Source organism: Mycetomoellerius zeteki, unplaced genomic scaffold, assembly GCF_001594055.1.
Source record: "Mycetomoellerius zeteki isolate Tzet28-1 unplaced genomic scaffold, Tzet1.0 scaffold145, whole genome shotgun sequence".
Classification (NCBI taxonomy): domain Eukaryota; kingdom Metazoa; phylum Arthropoda; class Insecta; order Hymenoptera; family Formicidae; genus Mycetomoellerius; species Mycetomoellerius zeteki.
Genome location: NW_017256393.1, coordinates 3,553,054 through 3,571,580, shown reverse-complemented (window position 1 = coordinate 3,571,580; position 18,527 = coordinate 3,553,054). Strand labels below are relative to the sequence as shown.

The following is an 18,527-nucleotide window of genomic DNA, read 5'->3' as shown; positions in this document are numbered from 1 at the left end:
CTTGAAAAGAGAGAAAGCGAAGATGTCGAGTGCCAAAAGTGTAAGCAACGCGAACAGATCTATTGTAAAGGTGATCCGTTGAAAGCTTACAACGGGTAAACTCATGTGTTAATTAACGAAGATTTGTCATGAATTACTGTTCATCATTTTACGCAATACTATCTTTACGGTATGAAAATTGTGCTTTATAAACATATGTATATATATTTTGACATTTTAATAAAAATTCATATATGTTATTTATATAAAGATTTTAGCACCAATATTGAGGTTAGATTCTGAGTTAGAACATTTATAAAATTTTTTCTTTTAATTTCGTAATTTTATTTTTTAATATTGTAATTTTTTGAAATATCTAATTTTTGAAAGCGCTGTATTATTTATATCGAACAAAAATTTTTAATATGTTATTTGATTGTTGTGAAATTTATTTATTTTTCTGCAATGTTTTCTGAAAGAAGATTTGCATTATTTATCAATTTATCAAGTTGTTATACATTTAGATTTTAAATTTTAAACGCAAATATAATTTAAATTGAGTTTTATTTATACTAACGTAATAAAATTTTTAATTTAGACATAAGAAATAATACTGCTCAAAAATCACCATTAGATTTTTGACTTCTGCCTAAGTTGAAAATGAAACAAATACATGCAAATTTGTACAGCAGACACTTAGTGGCAGGCGTACATTATATATAAAGTATAATGAGATTAATAATATGCATCATGATTTTTTATTTTTTATTAATTTTTCCAAAATAGCATTTTTGTACTTATTTTGCTTTTAACAGCCATAGTATTTACCATCATGACCTAATTTTAGTAGTTAGATTTAGTGTTTTACATTATCAAAGATCCATGGTGCTAGAAAACGATCAACAATAGAAAGCCATTTATGATCTCTTATGGATTTCTACAAATAAGGCTGGATATATAAAGAGTTTGCCTAGCAATTTGGCATTTCCAATTCGATGATGACCAAGTTTCTTAAGCATTGGAAGATGTAGACAAGCTAGGTTAAGAAGAAAAGCAGTCGACCACATTGCACTACTTGTCATTCATATATCCTTCACATATCTAGCAGCAATATATGTGTCACGGCCCTGGACATTGCTAAGGAAATATCGTCTTCTGAACAATCTAATCTATTTGTACAGATCATAATGCCATTGCATGAAAGACTATGTGAATGACCAGTGAAGAAACGATTCATTTCTGTACAGAAATGAAAGTGCAATTTTGAGAAAATTAATAATAAATTAAAAAATTATGGTATAAAATGTGTTGTCAAATCTCATTATACTTTATATATAAAGTGCACCTAGTACTCTATTGTAAAAATTAGAGCGCATTCAATTTGCTTTGACAGATGTTGTGTTCGAAAAACCTAAGAGTGATATACTTTTGACAGTATTGTAAATTGGATGACCGATGAATTTTATCATTTGTTGTCCAAATTATTTTATACTTATGAATAAAAAAATATTAATAATGCGAATAAGTTAAATATTTACTATAATAAAATCTTATACTAATGACAATATTATAAATTGTTTTTAGTAATTTTGGATATAACAAGATATTGAAATAATTATATAATAGATTTATTCTATGGATACATCAATGACTAAAGATAAAAAGGTTATCTTTATAAATCTGTTATATTTATAAATCTTATATATGTGCTTGTTTTACACACGCGCGCGCGCGCACATGCACATGCACGCGCACACATATACAGGGCGTCCGGTAACACCCTGTATATACGAGTATACATTAGGATGGTCGTTATTTTAACAATTTTTGAAATTTAATCGGGACATCCCCTAAAGTGATTCAATATCTCGAAAAATAACACCATATTTTTTTCAGATTTTTTGAACAATTTTAACTTGTGCCACCGGGGCATAGGTAGATGGAAAAACACCTTTGTAGACAAAATTCGGCCGACGTTCTAATTCTTAACCAATTTTAAAGTTTTTTTTTAATTTGTTCCTTGGAGATAGCTCCCTTTTTCTAGATATTTACCAAAATTACGAAAAATCACCTTGCTTTCGGTCTCCTAATGCAGGAGACTCCCTTAACTTTCAAGCCCCATAACTTGTAAAGTACTCAATAAAAAAATATTTTATTATAGTATTTTGAAAAGGTCTTAACATCAGTTATATGAAAATAAAATACAAAATTAGGATTTTTATTTAAAAAATTTTAAGTCATCTTAACTTTAAGAACATTTTCTCTAGGTCAATCAAAATTTTTCACTCTCTTTCCCCCTAGTAACTGAGCAACTTGGTTTAAAACATTTTTCTGTATCTTTTATGTTTTGCGAGATATTTCAGTGTATCACTTAAAATGGCTCACCCTGTGTATATATACAGAGAGTACCATTTTAATTTATCCAGTCGATTTTCTCAAAATCTGTAAGTTTGAAGCAAAAATGTTTCAGACAAAAATTTTATAGTTTCAAGGGGGAAAGAAGTTGTGATCTTGGTTGACCTTGAGAAGATGTCCTTAAAGTCAGGTCAAGGTTACAAAAATTTTTTAAATGGAACTTCTAATTTTTTATTACATGTTCTTATAGCTGATTTAAAGACCAAAACTATAATAATGTTATTTTTTGTTAAGTATTTTCCAAGTGATGAGGCTTCAAAGATACAGTATCACCGGCATTTGCATTACCTAAGGTGTTAGACTGATGGTTAAAACCTTTGGAATGTTGTTCAAAGTCTTGACCTTGACAACTTACAGGTTAATCTATTCAGTCGATTTTCTCGAAAACTAAAGGAGATAGGAAAAAACGTTTCAGACAAAAGTTTCACGATTTCGATCGGAAAATGGGATACTGTTATTAGCTCAATCGTAGATGGCACCACTTCTGAGATTTCTTTATTATGGTTATTTTTTTTAATGGAAGTCAGTTTTTTCTTCTATAGTAAAGCTGTAGCTGTCAAAGAAACGAATGCAATGTTTTTTGAGATTTTCAATTCGCTTAATTTTTGACCAAGTTACAGAGCTCCAAAGTTTTTGGAGCTCAATAAGAGGGATTAAAGCTTGATGAAAGTGATTCACCTTGTTTCTCACGATTCGTGGTGCTTGATTAACGTGAGTCCCCTTGTCTCTCATGATTCGGGATGCTTGATTAACGTGAGTTCTCTTGCCTCTCATGATGCGGGGTGCTTGATTAACATGAGTCCCCTTGCCTCTCACGATTCGACAGATTCTTCTATCGAATGAATTGTTCGAAATTATTTCCATTAGCTTAGATACATAAAGCTAACCTATTTTCGAAATTTCTAACCGTTTTAAATAAGACAGCGCGCGGTATATTATTGCAAGCCATACGTATTCTTTCCATCATATCTTTTCTGGTTGTAGGCGCATGTTCATAAACCATATTTTTTATATACCCCTATAAAAAGAAGTCGGGTGAAGTCAGATCAGGTGATCGTAGGGATCACGCAACAGGTTCACCTCGTCCAATCCATCTGTTATTGTATTCCTGATTGAGGTAATTTCTTACTATTAACGCATAATGTGATGGTGCCCCGTCTAGTTGTATCCACATTTTCTGTCGTGTATAAAGATCAACATTTTTGAATAATAATGGTAAATGATCCTTGAGAAGGATGATACTCCACTTTTTTCAAAATTCTTAAGATCATTTTTTCGGAATGCCAGTTCTCTAACCATGACCCGACTACTTGTATGAGAATTAAGATGAATAGCTGCCAAGAAAATAAACACACGCACATCGTCTTTATTATACTCATGATGTGTTCTACGCGAGAGGTGACCTTGACGGACTCTTTGTTCAATGTAACGGATTGCGGAATGATTAGGATGTTGTTCTCTTTCGAGATAACGATTTTGATAAATTCGCGAAGCTTCATAATAACTCATATGACATTCTCCGAGCACAAGAAGAATGTCAACATTCTCCGAGGGGGAATAATTAGCTATAAGTGCTATTGGCAAATGTACTTGTAAGGCTCAGAGCAATAAATTTCGATGAAAAAGATTCTTGTATTCAATTGATCCTTAAATAGCATATGTATAAACGGTTTTTGAGATTTTCAATTCGGTTTATGTTAGACCGAATTACAGACCTCCAAAGTTTTTGGAAAACCGCTGTTGGCTTGAATCTGACTTTGGAGTTTAGATTCAAGGCCAACTAGGAACTCTTTGACATGGGGAATCAATGAAATATTGAATTTCACGTTATAAACATTACTTGTGACCTTGGGTCAATTCGACCTCTCGAGTTTATTCTTGATCTTACTTATTTACAGTGGTCTATTCTTGAAATAATAGCAAATAATATATCGGCATTTATACAAAGAAAGAAAGTTTCTAAGAATATAATTATATTTTTATTTTGAATGTAAAAATTTTTGTGTAAAACTTAAAATAGGAAGGAACAATTTCTAATGGTCTTGATCTTGACATATGATGTCAAGGTCATGACTTTGAATAACATTTCAAAGATTTTAGCCATCAGTCTGACACCTTGAGTAATGCAAATGCCGGCGGTACTGTAACTTTGAAGCCTCGTAACTTGGAAAATACTGAACAAAAAATAACATTATTATAATGTTTTTGAAAGGTCTTGAAATCAGCTATAAGAATATGTAATAAAAAATGAAGGGTTCTGTTAAAAAAATTTTATGTAACCTTAATCTGCTCTTAAGGACATTTTCTCAAGGTCAACCAAGGTCACCAACTTCTTTCCCCCTTGAAACTATAAAACTTTTGCCTGAAACATTTCTGTCTTAAACTTACAAATTTTGAGAAAATCGACTGTATAAATTAAAATGATCTATATATACATACCCTGTATATGTATACATACGTACATACAGGGTAGGCCATTTTAATCTTTCCACGCTGATAACTCGTAAAGAGTGCATTTTAAGGAAAAATGTTTCAGACAAAAGTTTTGTGTAACTTCGGGGTGGGGCATAAGATGGTATCATTGGTTTAACCTTGAGTGGCGTTTTCAAAGTCAGGGCAAGGTCACTTTGAATTTTTTAAATGGAACTCCCAATTTTTCATTGCATATTCTTGTAGCTTATCTCGAGAGTTTTTCAAAACACTATAACAAAATATTTTTTCATTAAACACTTTGCGAGTTATAGGGCTTGAAATTTACAGCCCCGCCGGTATTAGCATTACGCAGGTTGTCCGACCGATGACTAAAACCTCTTGAATGTTGTTCAGGATTATGACCTGGATAATGTTTATCAAAATTAAGGCCATTGGAGATTATATCTCTTATTTTCATTTTTACGTAGAATTTTTAAAATGAATTTTTAGTGCAAAAACCTCAAGGTCAAATCAACGATACCATCTTATGTCCCCCCCCCGAAGTTACAAAACTTTTATCTGAAACATTTTTCCCTAAAATGCACCCTTCTCGAATTATCAGCGTGGATAGATTAAAATGGCCTACCCTATATATTAGTCGCGTGTGCGTGTGTGCGTGCATGTAGATATAATGCATGTGCATGTAGAGATACGTATCCCGTAATTTTTTTATGCAATCAAATTACCCTTATTTATTCTTAATGAAGTTATCGTTATTGTTACATTCTTTTTAATTTTTTCAATATCTACATTTATGAAATATTGTAGTATAAAAGTTGAATATTTGAAAGTATATTTAAATCTTGCTTTTTATGATTTCAGTTGATCCTGCATGCTGAGCACTGTGTACCGTCGTACTGTCTATCCGCAACACCTCTGCACCGTACTTTTTTATTATTTTTGCCAAATATATTGCATTCATATTAGAAATAAAAATATGGCTGCCTATATCAATCGTGCAATGATACAATCGTCCATGATTGGAGGGGACAGCCAACTTCGATCAGATGTTAGAAATGATAATTCTCCTCTACAGATCTTTGTTAAAGCAAAGAAAAGGATAAATGATATATTTGTGGATATAGAAAAATATGTGGAGGAAACCGTGGAGTTTATGACATGTAAGTAAACAAATAGAGCAAGTATCATAATTTATTTATGAGGGGCATCCCAAAGATAAGTTTCCCTATTGTAGGGATTTTAAATCCGTTATGCAAATAACTTGTGCATTGTAGAGATTTTTCACTGCAGTATTTAAGTACTTTTTTCACTCTTGGAGTCACTTTCACTGCAATTATTGTTAATTAAACAAATTTTAATCAACGAGATGCTAATATAAGATGTGTCTAACTGAATTATATGCAATATTTCGGTTTTTGACCACAATAAAAAACAAAAATGCAATAAATATTCATTGTTAACTAATTTCTATGTATGGAAATCATACATGTGCAAATAGTTCGACAATGGCGATCAGAGTTTATTAACTCAGTTGCATGAAAATTAATGGTGAAGTTCGAAACAATAGGCCGCGCACGTTGGATTTTTGTCATCCATCATATTCAGATTTTGCACTGAGTTATTTTCATTTGTTTCTTGCACTTAAAAAATATTTGGATGGCAAAAATTTTGATAGCGATGATAATATCAAGGCTGAAATGAAATCTTGATTTTTGATTCAAGAATGCACGGTTTTTATACCACTGGCATCAAAAAACTGATGTCACTTTACGATAAGTGCTTAAGTATTAATTATGACTACGTTGAAAAATAACTTTTAATTATCAAGTTAAAAAAAATAAAGGTTTTCTAATTATCCTATTTTTTATTTTATTTTTCTACGATAGGGAAATTTATACTTTTGGGATGCTCCTCGTATTTGTTGGGTTGTCAATTAATTTATCCAATTTTATAACAGCATTACAAAATGATCGGAATATTGTAACTGTAGAAGAGGCAATAAAAGTTAAAGCTTACATAGATAAAATACGAGCAATAAAAGATGTCCTTAAAAGAGATCACATGAAAGTTGCTTTTTTTGGCAGGTGAGTAACTATATTAAATGATTTAATTGTATTTGTAATTATTTATTTTATAAATACAAAATGTGATTTTTTATTCTTATTGAAATATTTATTATAAAATTTTATTAGAGCTAGGGATAATTGTTTTCATGTAGTTAAAGTATCATTTGTTATGCAAATTAATTACATTCTTTTAGCCTAGAGCTAAAAGAGACAAAATGTGTAATGTATGTACTAGAATGGTTGTTATTTTAACAATTTTTGAAATTTAATCCGAACACATCCTAAAGTGATTCAATATCTCAAGAAAATAATGTTAGATTTTTTTAACAATTTTAACCCGTGCCACCGGGGCACGGGTAGGCGGAAAAACACCTTTTTGGACAAAATTCGGCCGACACTCTAATTCTTAACCAATTAAAAAAATTTTTTTTTAATTTACTCGAAATTGAATGAGCTAAAAGTCCATTTTGCATAAACTTTGATTACGGTCCAAAGTAAAAATTACTGATCTAATGAAGTGAACAGAAAAAAATCAAAATTATACGATAACAAATATTGGATCGGCCATTTTTTAATTGAATTGTAATCAAAATTTACGCAGAATGGGCTTGTAGCTTATTCAATTTGGAGCAAATGAGAAAAAAAAATTTTAAATTGGTTAAGAATTAGAACGTCGGCCAAATTTTTTCGTCCACTGTGCGGGGCCTTGAAATTTAATATTGAAAAATATCTGACACATACTTGACACTTTATATTTCTAACATTGAAAATGACCCATTCGGGCTTGAAACGCTGTTTGTGTATATTTGTTTTATTTCTTAATTATCTTCAATTTAAATATTGTTTTCTTATGGTTCGTAGCCCTTCTCAACACTTTTATTATTAATTTATATTAATTGAATTTTACGCGATGTAAGTTAAATATGTCATTGTGTGTATTCATTAATTAGTTTAATACTTCTTTCCGCGGCGTCATTGACAACTTTCAATTTGTTTACTAATTGTAAGTTAAATTGGTAATTTTTGTCAGAATTCCACTCACAAATAACACTACCTAAGTGCCATACGCCGATTTCCCTGAAACTGTGCATACATGTAGTACATTGAAAAATATCTGACACGTATTTTTTTATATCTGCTCAAAAGCCGTTTTAAGGGTAGAAAACGTCCTTATGAATGTATTGGGGTGAATCCCAGTATTTGACGAAGTATACGTGTTTCACCCCTTAAACATGAGTTAGCGCGTATAAAACAATACGTGTCTCTTAGATTTTCGTGTTTAACAACATATTTCTTGGAGAATCAAATCGGTTCCGAACAGTTGTGAAATTTCCCTTGTCAGAAACATTGCGTTAAATCGAAAAACGTTTCATACAAAAATTTTATGACTTTGAGTAACATAGGGTGGTGATACCATCGATTTGACCTTAGATGGCGTTGTCATGGTCAGAATTTTTTAAATAAGACTTCATTTTTTATTACATATTTTCATAGCTTTTTAAAATATAATAGCATTATTAGCATTGCTCGAGGTGATCGACTGACTGCTAGAATTTCTTAAATGTTGTTCAGTGTCATAATCTTGATAACCATTCAAGACATTGGAGATTGTTTCTTTTATTTTCCTTTTTACGTAAAAGCAAAAATTAGAGAAACGACTTCTAATGGTCTCGATCTTAACAAATATTCAAGACCCTGAACAATATTTAAGAAATTTTATCCATCGGAACACTATGAATAGTATTCTAATGCCGGCTGTACTATAACTTTCAAGCTGTATAACTCGAAAAGTATTTAATCAAAAAATATTTTATTATAACGTTTTAAAAAGCTCTTGAGGCTTAAGTTACGAGAATATATGTAATATGTATATAAAATATGAAAATATAAAAAATGAAAAATTTCGTTTTAAAAATTGTAGTAACATCTCTAAGTAATGTTGCTCTGATCTTGACAACGCCACTCAAGATCAAACCAACAGTACCATTTTATATTCCCCTTGAAGTCACAAATCTTGCATCTGAAATGTTTTTCGATTTAACGTAGTGTTTTTGAGATATTTGAGTGGATCTTTTAAAATATATAGGACACCCTATATATACAAATAAAAAAATGTAATCTTTATTTGTATGTATTGCAGGACAAGTAATGGAAAAAGTACTGTAATTAATGCCATGCTACATGATAAAATTTTGCCAAGTGGTATAGGACATACTACAAATTGTTTCTTACAAGTTGAAGGTTCAGATAACGGAGAATCATATCTTATTACGGAAGGATCTACTGAAAAACAACCAGTGCAATCTGTTGGACAGTTAGGTCATGCTCTTTGCAAAGAAAAGTTATGTGAAAGCCATTTAGTTAGAATATTTTGGCCAAAAGAAAAATGTTTATTGCTGCGAGATGATGTAGTGTTCGTTGATAGTCCAGGCGTAGATGTAACTCCAAATCTTGATGAATGGATTGATAAACATTGCTTGGATGCAGATGTTTTTGTCTTAGTAGCAAATGCAGAATCCACCATAATGGTTACTGTAAGTATAATATACATTATATAGTAATAAACATTTGTAATATAATTCATTACAAAGACGAAACTATTGGATATTACATATTTGTTAAATTGAATATATAAATTTAATCTATCAAATACACATAATATGTATATCCGGAAAAAAAAATTATTTTGGAGAAGGAAAATGTTTATTTACTCAACAATAATATTCAATATCTTTTTTTGATAATGCTGTGGTATATCATTTCGCGAATGTGAATAATCATTGCCAACTATTTTTGCCTATTTAACATGAAATCGTGTGCAAAAATCATAATTTTTTAGAAAAATGGCGTCAGGAAAACAAAAAACGACTTAAATTCATTCAAATTTAAATCATTTAAATAAGATTCATTTAAATTATAATACTCTTGAGGCTTCCACAGGTACTTCTGTACAGAAAATGTGCGTTCCGCGGGTTATCTCCATGTCCAAATCCATTCTTAGAATGCCAACGTTTCATAAACATTGCACTTCACTTCATCAGGAAGAGAAGTCTGATACTGAACTGTTCCTTCGGGTGATTCCCTTTATATATGCTGTTTTTTGAGATGAGTGGGTATGTGGGCGAGAGGGAAGTCGGTTAATCTTCGATGATCGGGAGAATAGTCTTCCATATTTAACTTATGTTGTAGTCATTATCTATATTTAGAGCGTGTTTTTATTAGGGTGTTTTTGTATCTCTATAGCTTGTCTATATTTTCTTGGAAAGTATGATGTAGTGTTGGCTATTGTAGTCGCTTTATTAAACAGTATTTGATGTCCTGTCTCAATGTTGTGTTCTGATAATGCTAACTGGGTGACGTGTTTTAACCTGACATCACGTTGATGTTCTTTTGCCTTACAGCATAACGGTCACGACGAAAAAGACATAACTAAAATAATCAGTAAACATACAAGTAAGACAACGATTCCTGACACACAATCAGACAAAAGAATATTATCCTTCCTCCCATATGTTACAGGAACAACATATCGGATCGGCAGGATATTAAACAAACACAATATCCGAATCATATTTAAACCGCCCAAAAAGATAGGACAAATCTTGAGAAATCCTAAAGATCAAAGATCCCCACTCAGTTCCGCAGGAGTAAAATACCTTGCTCCTGCGGAGAAGTATACATTAGTGAGACCGGGAGAATGTAATCAACCTACGGATAAAAGAACACCAACATGATATCATCCAGTCAGTATTATCAGAACACAATATTGAGACAGGACATCAAATACTGTTTGATAAAGCGAATACAATAACCAACATTACATCATACTTTCCAAGAAAATATAGAGAAGCTGTAGAGATACAAAAACACCCTAATAATATAAATAGAGATAATGGCTACAACGTAAGTAAAATATGAAAGACCATTCTCCCGGTCATCGAAAATTAATCGACTCCGCACCCCCCCCCCCCCTCTTGCCAACACACTCATTCTCTCCCCCACCTAAAAAAATAGCGTATATAAAAGGAATCACGCGGAGAAACAGCTCAGAACCAGGCTGCTCCTCGCCCTGATGAAGTGAACTGCAATGTTCACGAAACGTTGGCATTCTAAGAATGGATTTGAATACGGAGATAATCTGCGAAACGGATATATATTTCTTATATTCAATCTATAGTTTCTGTATATTCATTTAAATTCATTTAAATAAGAATACGTATATGTATTAGTTTAACACCTAACTTTGACCGTCAAGTGGCGCTTCTCCTATTTAGGTGACTTTTAAAAATGGTTCTATGAAATAATGGCTGCGTTCTCTCGGTTTTGCATTCACAGCATTTGTAAGCATCATTTGCCTCGGTAATCTAAAGGCTTAGGACGCTTGTATGTAATACAAGAGATTCGGGTTCGACTGGCCGAGGTAATATTTTTCGCAATTTTATTTACACTTTTTCAGTACATTAACGTCTTTCTAATAGGATGCCAGATTGAGCATCAAATTATTAAATTGCTTATCAATTTAATTTGTGATATTACTATAGTAATTTAGTTGCGTTTATAAGTCCGGAAAATCATTTCGGCGCGCAGTTCAAATGACTACATATTTAGTATATAAATTCCCACAGAAATTATTTAAAAAGCATCTAAGATCCAGCTCCGACCGTAATGGACATTGAACTCTTACTTGTTGTGTGTTCATTTGTCTTTGTTTAATATTTGATAAACAAGAAATAATGCTTAAAACACAGTAAACGCCAAAGCGAACACTGCCATTATATCATAACGTCTAAAAAAATATCTTAATGAATCTCTTTGATAGTCATGAAGATTTACCTTTGGCCGACTTTAATAATACTTTGTTGATATAGAAGATCAGGTTCCCAATATCTTTGACCTTGACATGTATATATTGTCACGATCACGATCCTGAATAATAATCAAAAGATGCAGCCGTCGCTTGTCGTTTGTTAAAAAATTATTAAAATAAAAAAAATTGACAATATAAAGATGTGTTTCAGTTTGTAACTTGAATTTTATTTATATCTCAATATTAGAACAGATACCGTTTGAAAGATATTTAGGTATAGATAAGTAATAAGTGGGCAGCTATGGGTCATCTAAATAAACTCCCTCTACTCTACTTCTGGCGTCAGAGGCGTGGCCTAGACGGACTCCGTCTGGAAAAATTGCACGCTCTGATTAATCTGGAAAGGGTAGAGGTAATGAGGTAATTAAATGGCACGTTTTGATTAACTAGTTCCATAGCTAGATCCATAGCTGCCCACGCGCTGATTGGTTTGATCCATTGTCATTCATGAGATAATTGGAGAAGCGAGGTGTTGGCAGGGTTGAATTCCATAACAAAATGGCGGGTGAGAAAATTGAGAAAAAGTGGCATTTTTCGCCGCGGGGAGGTACAAACAACGGATATGAATAGTAGATAGATTTATGACGGTTCCTTTTTTCCGCATTTCGACGTTTTCGATCGAGTGTCGAGTTAGACATGGTAAAAAAAAGCATTTTTTTCTATTATTTGTTTTTTCTAATATTTAAGACTGTGTGCCTTATTTTTTATTTGAAAGAAGAAAAGGTAAAACAGGAATGAATAATTCATGCCTCATTGTAACCGGTGTGTTGATTTACTCACTTTAGAGAATAAATTCTTTCTGTACTTTACGACGGTGATAGTATATTTCAAAAGTGTAAAAATCCACATTATTTAAATCTGAAAGCGGGGAGCGAGGATGTGATTTAAAAAAATAAACGAGACGTACAATCACAAAATGTTTATTGAAAAAATGATGTTGCTATATAAAATAGTTCTTTCACACAAAAAGCATTTTTTTTTACATTTTACATTTTAAAAAAGAGTAAATGTGCAGTATAACGGACCCCTTTAATTACCTTGATCTTGACATATGTCGTCAAAGTCATGACTGAGTGATCTCCGATAGGTTTTAGTTGGCGATAGTCCTTCGTTAAAAAGTTGTAAACAAAAAAAGTTTAAGAAATAATGTCACATATCCGCTTCTTCCCTCCATATAATTTTTTTAATAAACTATATAACGATGGTTAAAATTCTTTTGATTGTTATTCTTAAATAACATATGTTAAGATAAGTGCTGCAGTTTATATCTGTATATAAGACAGGCTGTACTACAACGTGTACTTTTATATCTATAAGACAGGCTGTACTATATAATGTGTGTACTTTTATAATATTTTTAAGATCCTAAAAGACATCTTGCCGGAGCAATTAAAATCAATGTGATTTTATTAATAGATAGGGTGATCTATTTTAATATATCTGGTAGAATATCTCAAAAACTTTGAGACAAAACTGTTTCAGATAAAAATTGCTCAGATAATAAGGGGAAAGAAGTGATCTTGATTGATTTTGAGAAGATATTCTTAAGTCAAATCAGCGTTACCTAAAATTTTTTTAATGGAATTATATATATATAATGTTTTTGTACATAATGTGATTCTTTTAATTATTTTACATATAAAAGATATATTAAAATAGAGATATTGAAACATCAATAATTTTCGAGTCAATTCGAGCTAAGTTATATTTTACTGACACATATTGATGAAATATTAAATATCTCGTAAACTATTCATGGTAAATATTCACAAAAAGTCAGCACCTTCAAAAATCAATGACCTTGACATATGTTGTCAAGATCATGAACCTGAGTAATCTCCAACAAGTTTTAGCCGGCCTTGTTATCCGTTAAAGTTATTAACAAAGAAGGTTGGAAAAAATAACATCCTATTTCTGTTAAATATATTAATATAATATTAAAAACTATTCTATACTTTTCCTTGGTTACGTAATGGTTTTCCATGCGAAGGGAGTTCCATTCCATCTCCGTCTTTGTCAAAGGGCGCATAACTTTCCACGCGAAGCGACTTTCAACCCACCCTCCCCCCTGCCAAGGGACGTCCGAATTTCCAAGCGAAGTAACTTGACGAGATGGGGTGGAACTCGCTTCGTGTGGAAATCGTGCGCCCCTTGGCAAGGGTGGAAGTGGGGTGAGAGTCGATTCGCGTGGAAAATCGTGAAATGTATTTTAAACCTAAAAAATTCTGTTTCTTGTAGTAAAAAAGACACATTATTTTTTTTTCAAACTTTTTTTGTTTATAACTTTTTAACGAATAACGGGCGATGACTAAAACTTGTTGGAACTCACTCAGGGTCATAACTTTGACAACATATGCCGAAGTCATTGATTTTTGAAGGTACTGACCTTTTGTGAATATTTACCCTATTCATTTTATGATAATCATACCTTAATATTTTTATGCACAGAATAATGAGATAAAAAAATTGTATATTTTACAATATGCAACTATATAATTTTTTTAATTAGCAACTGTGTGTTTTCTGTACACCAATTGATTCATCTTATTATTCTGTGCATAAAAGTATTAAAGTACGATTATCAAAAAATGAATAGTTTACGAGTTATTTAATATTTCATATCAATATATACTAAATATAGTTTAAAGTAGCTCGAAAACAATTAATTTTTTGATATCTCTACCTAATATTTTTATTTGCAGAATAATTAAAGGAATCATATTATGTAAAAACCTATACAATTTTATTTAAATAATTTTTGGTAATCTTTAATTGATCTTAAGCCTTAAGAGCATGTTCTCAAAGTTAGCTAACTAAGATTACCATCTTTTTTTCCTCTAGTAACTAAGCAATCTTTATCTGAAACATTTTTGTCTTAAACTTAAGTTGGACTAGTCTGTATGTTAAAGTCAAAGTCATAAGTCTGGTTTCTTATATTATATAATTATAACTTTTATTTTTTTTTTTAGGAAAAAAATTTCTTTCATAAAGTTTCAACAAAATTATCAAAACCAAACATATTTATTTTAAATAATCGATGGGATGCTTCTGCCTCTGAACCGGAATATTTTGATCAGGTACGTATTTATAAAGCACCATTTATAGAAAATTAAATGTCTTATGAACAATTGCAACATACTTTATGCAAAATTTATTGGTATTCATAATAAAGCTTTTAAATAAATTAATTAATAGCTCTAATGTTTTAAATATTAAGTTTTCAGATTTATTACATGATTTTGAATTTTCCATAAAATTTATTAATTGATTTATTTTTAATAAATAAGATATTTTACATTTTAAACTGCTTAAATTGTTCTTGAATGATAAAGGAGGATTCTCCATAAGACTGATTTTCGGCCTTATTTCAGTTTCATTTTAAATTATCAGAAACGTTTTATCATTTTATAAATTATTGAAATCAGGTAATTTTAGCTTAAATGGACGTATTTAACACCTGTTACCTTGTAATTAGTCAGCCCCACTTTTACCACCAACGCTCCTAATATTTTCGACGTATTTTAGATATGCGTGTTATCTGGGAAGCTTCTTTTCCCATACTTATATAATGTTATATTTACTTTTGTTCTTTTTTTACTCAAATGTTTCCATTCTTTAAATTTTCTATTATTTTTTCCGATTATTTAAATACTGGATATGATGGAGTAGAAATGGTTTATGAATTCGGATTTTCAGCGACCTAAATTTTATAAGAAATACCTACTCTGATTAGTGTTTCTCACCAAAATTTTTTTTTTGCGATACTATGTTATTAGGTATGAAAAAACCGCCTTGATCGAATATGATATTTTTTGTATGTGTTTAATCTCATAATTTTCAATTTTCACTTAAAGATATTTATATCAGAAATTATTAATTTTTATAATAACATCATAATCTAAATGAATTTTGTAATATTCTTTATTCTTTAGCTGGTCAAAGAACAAAAGGAGGTAAGTTTATTTATATCATGGAAATTTCTGTTTATTTGAAAATGAGATAAATCTTCAGATCAAGGAACCCCCCTCAATGACCTTGATCTCGTTATTCGTTAAAAAATTATTAACAAAAAAAAATTCAACTATATAACACGAAAATTCCTTGCTTTAAAATATGTTTGATAGTCGTGCACTGTAGGGGACGCCACGCCGACGACCGCAACTTTGACATATGTTGTCAAGGTCATGACCTTGAAAGACCTCCAACAAGTTTTAGATGGCTTCTACCCTTGATTCTTATCCCCCCTCCCTCCCTGCAAAGGAGCGTACGACTTTCACCCTCGACTCCCTTCTCTCCCTGCAAAGGGGCGCTCGACTCGCCTTCGACTCTCACCTCACTTCCCCCTCCTGCAAACAGTACAATTATGGAAGTCAGGCGCTCTTTTACAGAGAGAGAGAGGTGGGGTGAAAGTCGCTTCGCGTGTAAACTCGAAACCCATGTGCAATAGTACAATTATGGAAGTCGGGCGCTCCTTTACAGGGGGGGAGGGGGGGCGAAACTCACTGTATCTACACATACATTTTACAACATAAAGCGAGATTCTACATAGGTTTACAACTTTCGTTATTGCAGAAATGAGACATTATTTTTTTAACTTCTTTTATTAATAACTTTTTAACGAATAACGAGCGATGGCTAAAACTTATTGGAGGTCACTCAGGGCCATGATCTTGACAACATATGTAAAGATCATTAGGGGGGCTCCTGATCTGGAGATTTACCGAAAATGATACTCATACACCTATATTAAATCTACTTTAAATGATTTATAATTTATGTCAGATTTTAGGCTAAAATATTTATAATGTTATATATTGCAGTGTCTATATTTGAATATAGATTTTACATATATTTACCTTTCTGTGATTTTTAAACCCGTTTATGTATTATACATTATAAAATTGTATATAAAGTTCCATTATATTGTCATACATTTTTAAAATTTATATGTGCACATATACCGAGTATTCAATGAAGTGTTACAAATATTTTGTCTCGAAAATACAGCGTTGTTGAGGGAAATTGTTTAAACGAAAGTTATCTGATTTCAAGGCGGAAAATGACGTTTATTGTTTTTTATTTGATGGAAGATTTCAAGGTCATTTCAGGATTAACTTTGGTAAATATTGCAGTAAATTACTTCGACCTTGACATATATTGTCAAGATCATGGCCTAAGTGATCCTCTTCGGAAGCCTTTTAGCCTGCGTTCGTTAAAAAGTTATTAACAAAATAAGTTCTATAAAAAGAATACAAAATTTATCCCATCCTCCCTGCTTATAGGAATTAATGACTTTCTAGCGAAGCAAGGTCCACTCCCCGCCCCCCTGCCTAGGAACGACGAATCAGATAAGGATTGGATTAATTTAGGATTAAATCGGGGTGGGGATGCAGAGAGAGAGGCTCCGCCTTTCTAAAATTGGTCAAATTCATGTGGTGTCACCAAAGAAAAGAGTGGATGCTGGAGTAAACTTTGATTATCTCGTGTGAAAATTATTATCGTTAGATTTACGGGTAAATTATAAGAAAAGGAGAGTCATTTCAAATGACCTTGATTTTGACATATGTTGTCAAGGTTATCAGCCTGAGTGACCTCCAAAAAATTTTAGTTGGCGATCAGTACTCGTTAAAAAGCTATTAACAAAAAGATTTTTTAAATGTTTTATTTCTGTTGTAACGTTAAGAACTACAATGTTAAGAACTATTCCACATTCTTCCCATATTGCGTAATGACTTTCCATGCAAGGTTTCATCCCACCATCTCCTCTGCTAAGGGCGTTCGACTTTTCATGCGGGTGAATTTTGCTTTACGTGGAAAGTCTTATGCTCTAAAGTAGGGAGGGAGGTGGGATGGAACTCGTTTCGCGTGGAAAATCGTACGCCTCTTAGCAGAGGGGGAGATGGACTGGAATTCGCTTCGCATGAAAAGTTGTACGCTCCATAATAGAGGGGGAGGTGGAGTGGAATTCGCTTCGCATGGAAAGTCATGCCAAATATGCCTGTCATTATATAGCATTAGTAATAATAAGATACTAGACATTAAAATGCCTATACCGGTCGAAGCTATCTTTAATGCTTAAATAATTCAATGTGAATTATACTATATAACAATTTACAAAAACTTTTAAGTAATGCATGTGCGAACGCCAAAATGTGTTCTAATAAAAGAACTAAGAAATATCTTATTATAACTTTGTCAACTACAAACGAAATTAAAGGAGGAATTCTTATCAATCTTAGTTAATAGGTTAATAGTAATGACACGAGTCTATCGTTATCCACAATAATTACTATTCTCATTATATTCAGATCGAACTTTAAGTTCTCGAAGAATCACTCGACCGTGGCGGACGCGTTTCGGATCGGGTGCTTACAATCAAATATTTTTGAAAGTGTTGCCGACTTTGACTGTGCAATTGCTTCCTCTGCATCAAAAATATTTGATTGTAAGCACCCGATCCGAAACGCGTCCGCCACGGTCGAGTGATTCTTCGAGAACTTAAAGTTCGATCTGAATATAATGAGAATAGTAATTGTTGTGGATAACGATAGACTCGTGTCATTACTATTAAGACGTGTTCGCGAATTTGCTCGACTCATGCGTTTGTCTTGACGCGCGTTATTTCGACGTGATGACGTCGTAGATGCAGGCGCCCGGTGTCCGTTCGGGCAACGCCATTTTCGCGGGCATTAGGTCACTTTTTGTTATTCATTTCCATGTTACTCACGACTTATGCCCGTATTCATAGTCAGGCCTTATATTTAAGG

At 32.1% G+C, this 18,527-nt stretch overlaps 1 protein-coding gene across 4 annotated transcripts in view; it reads left to right on the top strand.

The window, feature by feature from the left end:
- The first annotated feature begins 40 nt into the window (after window positions 1-40).
- The window catches only part of Marf (Mitochondrial assembly regulatory factor), a 29,844-nt gene continuing 11,357 nt past the window's right edge, over window positions 41-18,527 (top strand). Inside the window, exons 1-6 of one of the 4 annotated variants that reach the window (XM_018462753.1) lie at window positions 41-169; window positions 5,689-5,987; window positions 6,785-6,911; window positions 9,034-9,427; window positions 14,730-14,837; window positions 15,693-15,713. In XM_018462753.1, the coding sequence (XP_018318255.1) occupies window positions 5,699-5,987; window positions 6,785-6,911; window positions 9,034-9,427; window positions 14,730-14,837; window positions 15,693-15,713 (939 nt within the window). In that variant the 5' untranslated portion in view covers window positions 41-169; window positions 5,689-5,698. Of the gene's footprint in view, window positions 170-1,577; window positions 1,645-3,482; window positions 3,512-5,688; window positions 5,988-6,784; window positions 6,912-9,033; window positions 9,428-14,729; window positions 14,838-15,692; window positions 15,714-18,527 lie in introns of those variants that run through there. The other 3 variants (XM_018462754.1, XM_018462755.1, XM_018462756.1) reach the window with 3 other exon arrangements.